Below are 12,950 nucleotides of genomic sequence, written 5' to 3' on the forward strand. Positions count from 1 at the left end.
ACATGGGAGCCCCTTTCACACACCAAGTCAGAACCCAGTGCTCCACATTGTAATTTGGACAATTATACTACTTCAATTTCTCAACCCCAAAAAATGTATTTCCAGACCATTGAAGTGTGGTAATAATGTTAGACCAATCTTAAAAGTATGGCAAGAGACTCACAACAACATAATAAGATAAGAAGGGTACAGCACTGGAAGGGGAAGAGGTGGAACAATGAGAGAGAACTGAAGACTGCTTTTCCAGTCAGCTTACTCCAAAAGAGCAGTAGAGCAGAGAAGGCACCAGCTGCTCTCCTACTTGAAAGTCATTTCCAGCCTTTCTCAAAAAGTGGAGCAGCTGTGGCTGCCTGGGGGCCCAATGGTGTTCCAGGGAAGGGACAGGAGGAACTCATAGCACAAGGAATTTCCTCAATTTAACATCAAATGACAATAAAGTACCAGCAGAAAATTCAGTTGCTCTGTTACTTAAAAGTTGCATGAATCCAGGGGTAACTTTTACAGAACAAAGCAGCTGCTAGCTCCAAGACTTCAGATACAAGTTAAATTGCAGCAGTATGTGAGATAAGCTGTCATTTGAACCCATGGAATTAACAAACGTGGTAGGAGATATGTCACCTATCACTACTCTCTACTTACTTTGTTAGTGTGATAATCTAAGTTTATATACAAATGGCTATTTTTCCCCTTTCTGCTTTGGGTTCTAGACCAATTTTTCAGAATTCTTACCTCATTTTGCCTGCCATTCAGGCATTACTATTATTTTATTGGACCTCAAGTATCTTCAAATCTCAAAACCAAATGGCAAGTAGGGCATGTGGCTAATTCTCTCTCCTCCAACCTCCTCTGTCAAGTATTTAACTACATTTTGATCAGATGTCTGATAAGTATATACAGTAAAGAAGAATTTCTTCAAATATAAAATAAATGAGTTTAAATACTCAGAAGGCATTGCTGATTTTCAGGCAATTAATTCATGGATTTGAATAATCGCTACATCACTAATTTGATTTACATATCCATTTTTACACTCAGACAAAATGAAAGAGCAAGAGAGGGAATTTTCTATGTTGTGCCTCAGGAGAACTTTCAAATGATTTGCCAACTTTGATTTCTCATTATCTTCTGCTAGCAAAAAAAAAAAAAAAAAAGCTTAAATAGAAGGAAAAGAAAGTTACTAAATAATGAAAAGTATCAGTGGCAAAAAAAAAAACACTTATTCATTTCTGCCATTTTCCTCTACAGATCAATAGAAAACTTATTTTATTCACACTGCTTACTCTGGGAGGAATACAGTTCCTACAATTTACATACACAAAGCTATAGCTTTCTGCAAAAAAAAGTCTTGCTGATCTATGAGGCAGGAGAGAAGGGAAGGGAATGGGAAGGTGAAAGAATAAAAACTGCCTAGGGAATAAGCTAAGCAGAGCAGTATGGCAAGTTGTCAAAGGTTTTAGTTTTTGTGTTTTTATTCTACCTTTTTATTTTTTTATGTAATCTTCTTTTTAGTAGATTCACAGACCGTTTGGTCTTCAGCATTTCTCCTGTTCCCCAGAAAACAATACAGAAGTATGTCCTATTAAGAAGATAAGATAACTATAGTTCTCCATGTCTCAGTTCATTACAATCAGGATGCAATTACCTTCCAAATGGAGTTATTGCACTTTTTCAAAATTTAAGGTAAAACTTCTAACTCCTGGACTGTGAATGGCTCATAAGGATTACTTCCACAGCTTTTGCTTTAGCTTCTTGAGACTCTATTCTCATTTCATCACCAATGGAGAGAAAGAGTTTTCCACAAGACAGATCAATGTAGCTAAATTGAGCTTCTGCTCAGAATCAAAGTTAAAAGTGATCACCTCTTCTCTTTCCATTCCACAGACAGTCCAAGAAAATTTGCCTCAGAACAGTATTGATGGCTTTAAAGAATACCCTTGGCCCCTTAAAATACTAAATTGAACTTTGTACTGATTTCCCACAGGAATCACAGTTTAAACTTGGTTTTGAGGCCCCATTTTAAAAGCCAGATGGTCCTCTTGGGCCCACATGCACTTCACCACTCAGCATGTCAGATAATAAAACATGATCCTCAGCAGATATAGATACAAAACTCATGCTTTGGAAATTAAAAAGTATTACAAGCATCCATATCATTCAGAGAATGCCAAAACAGATGGGTGCAGACAGGCCCATAGGCTCAATGCTCACACATAGGGGCTCTGAATTAAGGAGTTAAGCACTCTGATAACAGTACAAGCTTAAGGAGCCTATGCTCTGCCTCCTTGCTGGCATTTTCGTACTCTAATGATTGCCCAGTCAACAATGCTAAAAAATGCAATAAAAGGAAAAAAAATGAGGTTAAGTATGTTTCAACACCAGATCAGATTGCTGTTCCAGTCTCCAGCACAGCTACAGAAACAGTTGTCAGCCCGAGTGATGGGTAGGGCTGGCGAAGTGTGGGAGCAAGTATGAAGGACAAGGGGGTAGAGGGACTCTAAACACATACTGGTGCCAGAAGTCCCACACTGTGAAACTGTAGCCAGTCAGATATGATTCCGCATTGCTCCATCAGTACAGCACTACGCTTTAGAGAGCAGATTTAGTAGAGGGGACGTGGTAAACTTAACACGGCACTAAGCACGTCTGGGCCAGAGCTGGCTTTGTGTTCAGGCTGTTTAGAGTAGGAGGGGAAGACACACAAATCTGCTCATGCCCACATGGATGTAATCTAATGTGTGTTAGTAACCATACTTGACATAGTGCAATGTCTTACAATGACAGGTTCCTCTCTGCATCTAAGCTATGACAGTAGCAGTGGATTTTTCTCCTGTGCTTCCATCCAAGAAATTAAAATGGGCTCCTAATGCTAATGAATGCATTTTTACTTCTAATCCCTTCATTTTACAGACTGAGAATTCCAGAAACAGGCAACAAAAGCCTATGGCACATCCAAGAACACCTTAATCTCCTGGCTTACTATGGCCTGCTGTTACATGCAGGAAGAAATGTTGAACACATGGACAGACACCACCTTGCAGCAACTGGCTGAGAAGCTGGAAGAGGTTACTGCTTCTTGTTCCTGACTTCCTCCCAGAAGGAATTCTCTGTTATCACAGAACATCTAAACTCATGCCAGTTTCTGCCAAGGAGAACAGAAGGGCTAGTTTAAATTATTTTAATGGCTGATCTGAGCTATCCCAAATCATTTGCGTTCAGGTGATGTAGACAGTGCTCAAGCACTCCTCCCTAGTCTGAACACCCTGACAGCAATAAACAGGGAAAAATGAGGGAGATAGGAATGTACAGGGCTGGCCTGCTCCAGATAAGAGCTAAGGCTGAGTTTAAATGCTCCAGCCTTGCTTGAAGAACCGAGATGTGAAAACATTAGTACATTGTGCAAACTGTGATCAGAGAGAATGACCACTCTGTCACGGAATCACAGAATCTCAAGGGCTGGAAGGGACCTCAAAAGATCATCTAGTCCAACTCCCCTGCCCAACAAGATGTTCTTTTTGCTGCACTCTTGTTTTCAATCAGGAAGCCTCAGAGTCACAGCATAAACTACCATTCATTTGCTCCAGTATTTTTGTACCAGCTATCAAACAGGCTTCTGTATTTCATTTCATTTCAATTTTCATTTCCACACATAAATTGTCTCTTCGGTACCCTCTGCTGTCTGTTCAATGCCACATCATTCTCAGAATATTGTTAACAGCAGAGGTTTATAGTAGTGGCATATTCTTCCATCCCACTTCATTTAATTAAATGTACTCAATTGAGCAGAGGGGCCACCTACCCCTGACTGCCTGTACAACTGATGGAAAGAGCAGACACCTCTGAAATGCAGTCGAGTACTTCTGAGATCTGAAGCGCCTTTGGGAATTGCCCTTTTTCCCCCACAAATGATACATTCCTGAAAAAAAAGGTCTCTGTTATGTGCCTAAAGATAGATGGTATGGATTTGGACTTAGATGGCTCACCCAGTTCAGTATCAAATGTATAAAGGGTGAGTTCAAACAAATGTTCTGCCCAGAGAACATCAATTTTTCAGGATTTTTAAGTTCTAGATCTAGAAACTGAACACATTTGGTGAACAGCATTTGAGGAATCAAGAAGGCTAGGACAAACCATTGCAGAATCAACGAATGATGATAGATATCTCCATTACTTCTACCCCTGTCCCACCTAATGAATTTTCCTGCTCCAGCCACAAATACAGAAAGTTCCCCAAGATCAAGGTTTTGAAGCCAGCATAAGGACACGTATAAGTGTGAAGAAATCAGAAAACAGGAAGAGAAGGCTCATAAATCAATTTAAAAAGGTCTAGCAGTGTGAATAGATTACTCTCAACATGAGGTTACAACAAGAGTTTTGCTTTAAGGACATGCTAGAAGCTGCCCTCAGAATAGACAACACATCATTGAGGTTATGAAATCAAAAGTAGTTGCATATCATGCTAGCCATATTACTCCCACATATGACAATGGCTATGCAAGGTGTTATGCAAATACCTCCATGGAGCAGCTAGACAGATCTTTGTCCCTTTTAAACAATTAACTGAATCTCATAGGAGGCAAAGGTTCAATTCAGCAAAAATCTGCCTTCTTTTGCTCAGAGTTTACATCTATCAGCATTCAGCTAGCCAACTGCATATTTTAACTACCTCAACAACAGACCAATAACAAGGTAATAACTGCAGTAAGTAACATCCTGCCCTACTTTCTTCATATGTTCAATCTCTCCCCAACTACCACAATTTCTTTTGATCACTCCCTCAACTCTACATTTGAATTTTTAGAAACACAGCTGGCATTGACAGACAGTCTCATAACAAAAAGGGAGTAATTCCCAGACACTTGGTAGTGATGTCAGCCTTGGTCTTGTCTGAGTAATACCTCCTAGAGATAATAAAAGATCCCGGATTGGATAAAGCACACCCTAGAATCTAACCTGATTTCTAGAGAAGTTCCTTATTTTTAATAACGTATAGGTAAAACTTAATGCTCTGAAAGAAGAAACCAAGCAAACACCCAACAGAATACAGATTTAACCTTTGAGATAAACTAATCTGAGTGTCCATTTATATGCCTATCCCTCCTCCAGGTTTCTAGAAATTTCTACTTGTCCTTTCACAAATATAAGTCAGCAATCAATATTAAAGGATTTTTGAGGCACCCATATATAGGGAACAGTCCTTGCAATTTGGCCAGGGTCTCTGTCAGATTTATTTGCGTTGTGAATACCTGGGATCTAAGTAAAGTGCATTGTCAAGGTCTGTCACATACCTTCTGCACCAATTGACACAAGTTTCACTCCTTTGCTGGCAATATAATCCAGAGCTTTGTTGACATTAGCAATTTTATGGAAGCGCATCTTCCCTCTATCTGGTTTTGGTAGTCTCTCCCCTGCAGAATGAAAAATGTACCGTGTTTATTGTTGCATACATATGGCTACAGACACCCAAGTAATTAGAACATAAGAGTGAATGACAGTCCTGAGCACTGTCTAAAAGTTAGCAGTTATTTTAACAGAGATTTTTCTGAAAGAATGTCAAATGGCTTTGAACAAATCCCTGAAAAGAAAATTCAAATGCTGAAACATATGACTTAGATCTTTCTGATACCGCAGTAAAAGCAGAGCAAAATCTTTATGTTTACCCATAACATCTGGGAGATATGTGAGTGCTTCTTGCTACTCAATTTCTGCCTAATTACTACTATGTTAGCGTAGCTGAATACGAAGAAAGCATGATGCTCTCAGACCTCATCACTCTTACCTACCTGACTATAAAGAGAGGCTGGTCTCTATGCAGGATTAAGCCATAGCATCCTTCCACATCTGACAAAGAACAATGGCTTTTAGCACCTTCAACCAGTACAGCAGAGCAGCTGATTTCAGCTGATGTATTTGAATGAGCTTATCTTTTCAAATGTTCATAAGGAAGAGTAATTTCTGAAACTATGACTTTCTATTTCATGAAGACTGATCATTTGAAGATTCTCCTTCTCCACTGAAATCTCCAGCAAAAATGTATATTGTCTTTTCCACAAAAAAGTCTTGAAGAACTTCTTGCCTTTTATCCTATGTCTGTAACTTGAGCTATTCACTTCCCATTCTGGATGCATTCTGCGTATACTCTGGTGACTGCCCTTCTGAATAATGCATAAAATGGGTAACGTAGCCTACATGAGTTAACCAAAGGAGTTCTTTGATGTTCCAGCCTTCTGAAAAAACAAGACCTTTTACTTGTGACTAAGTATTGATCTAGCTTTACTTTAGGCCCTCGCTTTTGAAAGCCTTGGTTCATCCAATAAAGTCATTAAAAACAAAGTCAAACTTTTAAACCAAAAGTGGAATAAAGTGAATTTGTAACCTAAGTGTAAAGGCATTTTAATTGTTAGAGGTCAAGGCTGGGTCCTCAATGTTTGTGACTTTTCCATCAACACTCTAATGTGAATGTTGCCTTGATGCACTGTGGTATCCTGGAACACAAGCACAAATTTTGGAGATAAGGAAAGAGTATGGTTTCTTTTTTTTCTCCCTTTTGTTTTACAATGTGTTTCATCTCTCATTTTTCAGCCTTCTTAAGAGCTTGTGTTCATGGCTTTGAATTGTTTACATTTTTTGTTATTTTAAGAGTGTTCTAGTCAGCACGATGTAAGCACATAGCAAACTTTATTTTAACCAACCTGAGATAACTTCCAAGAGAAGCATCAGTTTGAGTCCATTTCTGAAGTCTTCCTCGATGTTCTCAATCTGCGTGCCTGCTTTCCTGAGATGGGAGTTGCACCAGGCTGTAAATGTCTGTAATAATAATTTTTAAAATTACTTATTAACAAGGCACTTTCCAAAACAATTGCTAAGCCATGTGAGTAAACATTGCATCTGAGATTTTGACTGCTGTCTTAGAAATCTGTTTTTTTAACTGCTATTCATCTTATACATGTTACTGAGTTCAAAATTCTTATCCCAGATATTCATGAAGATGCCAAGGGTTGCTTGATTGGAAGCAATATTGAGACAGATTTTGTTTGCAAACGTGTTCCAAAAAAAAGAACTCCACATAAAAGCAAAATTTGTTTAACAGTTGTCACTACACAACATTTTTCGAGTACATAATTTTAAATTGAGACTTATGTGTTATACATTCTTCCTAAAAAGAAAGATTAATATAGTCTAAGGGAAGATGTGTTACAGTAAAATGTAGGTAACAAGCACAGAAGTAAAAACTTATACTACTTGAACTCATGTAATGATAAACCATTCATATATAGATTATCTATGCTAGGGTTAGGTAACATTTCTCACAGGCAGGAAACTGCAAGAACACTCAAGTAACTGAAGAGAGACTTTATACCTCAAGGATACCAGCAAAATTGCATTTGCTTTTACTTCTAACAACAGTGAGAAACAGAATGCCTTTTGGATGATTGGAGTGGATTTTAAAAGTTTACAATAATTCAAATGCAGAAGTTTCCCATTCAGACCCTGTAGATTTGGCATGGGTTTTATTTTAAAACAGTATTCTGTACCTTTCAGAAAACTACCACAACTTCATGGATTACACAAATGCAGATACTCAAGATTGCAGGGTAAAAATGGTCACAAAAGCAACCATAAGCATTTCTCTCTCCATGGAGAATAACAAAATTTGCTCTCACTTGAAGAGATGAAAAGTAAAACTAATTTCATTGAACTACAGAGGTCATAGACACATCTTTGTATGAGCAAAATCAAAACATGGGCTACAATAAAACTTAATCGTTAAAATTTGTCTGTTTTCAAATATCCATTACTTCTCAGCTTTCTGACATTTAATTCTCCTTGCTTTTCTGTGTCTGTTAAGATATACATTAAAAAAATTTGTATTTACTAGGTATTTCACCACATATTTAACTGTAGGTATACAACAAGGGTGTACATTTTGGTAAGTTAGACTTCAGCTACTTAAAATTGTCAGATATTTGGAATCGCTCTTCTTCTTGCAGTGAAATCCCCAATTTTAGATAACCCAGATAAAGGAGGAGAAAGAAGACAGTATGGGAAGTGGTACTGGGCAGAGGTCCTGTTGACCTGCAGAGGATGAGTTGCAGACAGAGGCATAAGAAAATTGTTCTGTGTGCAGATGAAGATGACTGCAGCAGAAGCATCTTTGCAAATACATCTATCTTCATAAAAGGATGTTAACTTGAAAAGCAATCATTTAGGAAGGCAGAACATTTCTCATTTTGAGGTAAATAGCTTTACTGAGCTCATGAGAGACCTGAGACCAGAGTTTGTCTAGCATTACAACGAATATACTAGACATCTCTACCCTTAGGGCTTGACATGATAAAGTCTTAGGATGGTATTTGGTTTGGGTGATTATAGAGTTATGATCTAGTTTATAAGACTAATTTTCCTGCCTCAAGCAGTATCTTATTTGAGTGCTATGTATCTAAAAAGGGTTAGCACCACATTAAGTCATTTGCAGATACTAATAATTCTAACAAGGAGAAGGAACAGTATTATGGTAATACAGAAAAAAACAGCTGAAAACATTCCAGAGTAAATGCACATGAACCTCGCATGACAGTTTGGCAATAAATATTAAAAAGCATGTAACTGAATGAGTCTTTCATGAGAGAAACTTAAATGATGTTTTTATCTGCAGATGCTATTGCAATATGTGGAATTGTTGCAAGCACACTGTACTAAACTCAGAGAGGAATTTGGAGAAAAACCTCAGCCACTTTCACCTATTCCTTCTTATATTTATGGTGAACTTTCTGACTTTGTGCAACTCAAGTAAATGAGTTTTTCCCATTTTTCATTTAAGTGTTTAATGACAGTGACCTCATGAGTCAAGCATTCTTAAAACACAAATCTGATTCCAGCTATGAAGAATGCTACTTCTCACTTAGTTTCTTTATAAGAGATGAAAGCTGGCACTTCTTAGATCATATATACATATTTAAATATATATATATGTATATACACACATAAATTCTAATTTTGGGCACCTCTAATCCACTGTGGTCCTCTACTTCTACCGCAGCCACATTGATAGACATCAAATATGTTTTATCCAAAGAGCCCAAAGTTTTCAAAGAATTTAAACAGTTTCTCTTGGAAAGAAACATTTTTATAGCATTGAATTTGTTGTGAGACAAACACTCTTCTCAAAATTTGTTCATTTTATGAGGACAATAAGCCACTAATTTTGCTATGACATAAATAAGGAAAAGATGCTATTACTGCCAATGAATGGTTTTATGGGTTGCCTTTTTATATTTGTGGGTTACTTAAGATTTTTTCCAGTAGTACTGGGTTTTGTCACTGATATTGTATCTGAAAGATAAGCTTGGAATTATCTTTAAATTCATTTGATAATAAGCTTTGCTGAAGCACTCCACTGTTATAGACTGTTTATTTAGACTAGATAGTTTCAATTATCTTCTATATCTACTATAAGAGATTTAGATCTTTTACCTAAACTACAGTTTCTCAGAGCTTTCTGGTTTACCAGTGCACCAGGTCATGAAATGTTGCTATCCCTTTATGACGTTTGGCTTGCACCTCATGGAAACTGTCACTGTAGTACATTACAGCAGACTCCCTGCACATGGCTTCACAGTCTGGTGCCTCCCAAATTGGTTTATTTTCCTAGGACTAAAGATGGTTATAGTAATGCTACTTAAGAAAGTGTTTCAGTGATGCAATTCATAAGTAACTGTATTAAAGCTACTACAAAAATTAACTTGCAATTTTAATAGTTTCCAATAACAACATTCTATTTAACCCTCATGCTTCTATTCGCATTGTGATACCACTTGTTCTCACTGCTTTGACTATAACTAACAGTTCTATTCATAGTCATTAAGAAAAAATTCAAAGCACGTTCAAGTCCTGGAGATCAAGATACAGCCAGCATATAGTACCCTGTAAATTTGTAATCCACTGGGATTTAAAAGCTATTAAATGACTTAGACAAAGCAAATTCCTTTTTCTACTGAGCTGTTGAGCACATTTCAGAGTATCAGATTGCTAAGAGAAACAAGGGAGGAATGAAGGCACCAAGCTGAATACCAGGAAGGATAACAATAAGTGCCTAGAAAGCTAGGCATTTCTTTTTATAATATATTTACCATTGGTGGCTCTACAAATTATATTTTTTCTCCTTTCCAAAGTTGTTACTGCAAAAGAAACTTTGCTGGCATCCTTAGAGAGACCACAGAAGAGGGGATGCAGGGCAGGAAGCCAAACAATTTTCAGTTCCATGGGTAAATGTTCTCTTAACACACTGTAGTTTTCTGCTGTCATGGTTTGTTTTGGAAAAGCTAACTCTAGAATAAAGAGTGCAGCTCTATGTTCTATGTCCACTTAGTTTCATTGTGCAGACTGCCCATAGCATGTTCTCCATAATTTGGATTCATAGATCTGTGATGGTAAAGAGTATACCTGAGGAAAAAAAAATCCCTTACCTGGCAATTTATTCAGACCACTTAATTTTACAACTCCTTGACAAGTAGAACTCCAACCAATGGGCAGAAAAAGGAGATATCCCTAATCAATTATCAGCTACAGCTAACATCAAATAATAATGGGGTATGCCTGCTCTGTTGAAAGATTTTTTAGATGTGAACAATGAAGGAAAAAGTGGCATCTCCAACACCTGAATTGTCTTGCACTCCTGAAAAGCCCACACATCCTTTTTATGAGAGTATAGTGATAACTTACTTTTTATAGTGCTTTGAAGCCAGAAAATAATAACAAGTTTTATGTGTGCATGGATAATCAAGAGATCACTAGGTACTACTCTCTCCACTACTGTTATCCATTGGTGCGTCACAAGACAACTTTTTTCATCTGCTGAAGATACTGGGTAAATTTCTAGTTTGGCACTGACAGTTAAGTCCAAAATGCACATCATCAAAACAGCAGCATAACTTGCACAGGGACATGTACTGAGGATACATAACACAAGTTGAGGAAGATTTATTCACTTGCATACAGAACTGAATTTGAGAATTGGATCCAGCCCAGGAAAGGATTGGTCACATATATCCTATTTAGTACATATATATAATAACAAATGTTAATACTTCCTTTCACTCCAAATCAAATAAATTTCAGTCTGCTGTATTATTTACAAGTTTTTTAAATTAATCCTGATTGTAAAAGGCATGTGTCTGATTGTCTGTACCCCTACCCAAAAGGCTACTGGCCCACATGAAAGATTTCTGGACTTTCTGTAACATTTCCATAAGAAAATACAGACAAAATCCAATTTTAACCTCTGAGTTATGAAAAACATTGCATTAATAGGAAACTTAATACTTCCTGTATCTGTTATTAAAGCAGAAACACAACTTTTCTTAAGTAGAGCTTAAATTCTATTATCGGGGGAGAACATACCTGAAGAAAATTAACTTTAAATATAAACATTGAACACATTTGTTTGTATCCATGTGTTAACCTTAATTATCTCAGTCTGAGTTGTTTCTTAAAACTCTGCTTTATAGTCCTTCTTCTAACGTATTTTTCCTCTCTACTTCTGTTCTCTGTGGGTCTTCATTACTCTGGGCTAAATAGGATACAGTGATTCACTCTGTAGTTATATGGAACATTACTGGGCTCTGAGTGCATGGCCAGGATGCTACAGGACGAGCTCTGCCAGAACATTCCCGCTAGGCCAGACTGAGGTTTCCCCTTGAAGAATTTCCCATCTGTCTGTTATCCATGTTTTAAAATATAAGTTGTGAAGCTGCAACATGATCTCCTAGCTCCTGTGTCCACACGGTGTTCTACAGGATCAGGGATTCTCTCTGAGCTTGGGATATAGTATGCACTGTCCCTCATATTCTTAACTATTGAATTCAGCTCCTAAAGAAATGGGCATGAAGATGAAACACAGCAGAAAATTGCACCTTTACAAACGAGCTTGACGTGAACCAATGAATACACATGGCATTATTATATGTTCCTAGGACATTTATATCAGTTATACTTTTAGTACATTAGGTGCATGAGGTATGTTTGAGTTGGAAATAAATAAAATTTGACACCTTACATGTTGGTTTGAATTTTTATTAACTGCCTCCTTGCTCTCATCTACCCTTGTAGCAGAAGCCTAAATCTATTAGCATGTTAGTAAAATAACTAAAGTAACTGTAACAGGAGAGATATTAACCAGCACAACTCAATTATGACAAAACCCTTTGTAGGTGAAGTGAGATTTTAAGAATGAACACACCAGAGCACAGCAAGAACTCACATGAATCATAGTGAAAACATAGTGAAGGATGCTATAAATGTTAAGGTAGGGGAAGTGTTTATCATGTTCTCAAATCATAGGGAGTATGTCAAAGTCAAACTCCTGGGAACAACAGACAGGATAGCATAGACCTGTTTCACAAAAGAAGTTAGTAGAAGCTCCATTACAAGGTCCCCAGATCCAAAGTTGAGGAAAGCCATCCCTGCTCCAGCATGTCCACCATATAGGTGAACATGCCGTGTCAGAGATGGTATACTAGCATACTCTGCATTGTCAGCAGATTTGTTCTAGTAACTAAGGGAACTTCACCTCAGTTCCTTAATTTTATCATTCACAGGAGCACTCTCAAAGCAATGCCTTCATCATACTGGAGATCTCACACATCTTGCTGAGATTCTGCATTTTGCTTGCACGGAAGAGGGAGACCTCAGTCCTTACAAAGCAGGTGGTCTAATCCTATGTGAGTCTAGGGTTTCCTGTAAAACATGCAGTCCCCTCCCCAGCACTGGATGACTGCACATCTGTTTTACAGTGTTCACTACTAACAATTAAAAAAAAAGCATGTGGATATCTCTGCAAGAAAGATTTGGCAAAGTTGAACTCTGAGAAATGTCAATAATATTACTGAGTCTTTTATTACCAAGTGAGTGACATTAGTTTATTCTTTCTGTGGAAAAAACAGACAAAAGTTATG

At 37.5% G+C, this 12,950-nt stretch overlaps 1 protein-coding gene across 12 annotated transcripts in view; it reads right to left on the reverse strand.

Annotated features, from left to right (window-relative positions):
* ACTN2 (actinin alpha 2) overlaps positions 1-12,950 on the reverse strand; it is a 68,158-nt gene that overhangs the window by 36,973 nt on the left and 18,235 nt on the right. For all 12 annotated transcript variants that reach the window (XM_061989791.1, XM_061989793.1, XM_061989787.1 and 9 more), the window contains exons 2-3: positions 6,690-6,804; positions 5,286-5,405 (exon numbers count right to left, since the gene is read on the reverse strand). In XM_061989791.1, coding sequence (XP_061845775.1) covers positions 5,286-5,405; positions 6,690-6,804 — 235 coding nt within the window. The remainder of the gene's footprint in view (positions 1-5,285; positions 5,406-6,689; positions 6,805-12,950) is intronic.

Source organism: Colius striatus, chromosome 2 (genome assembly GCF_028858725.1).
Source record: "Colius striatus isolate bColStr4 chromosome 2, bColStr4.1.hap1, whole genome shotgun sequence".
Classification (NCBI taxonomy): Eukaryota; Metazoa; Chordata; class Aves; order Coliiformes; family Coliidae; genus Colius; species Colius striatus.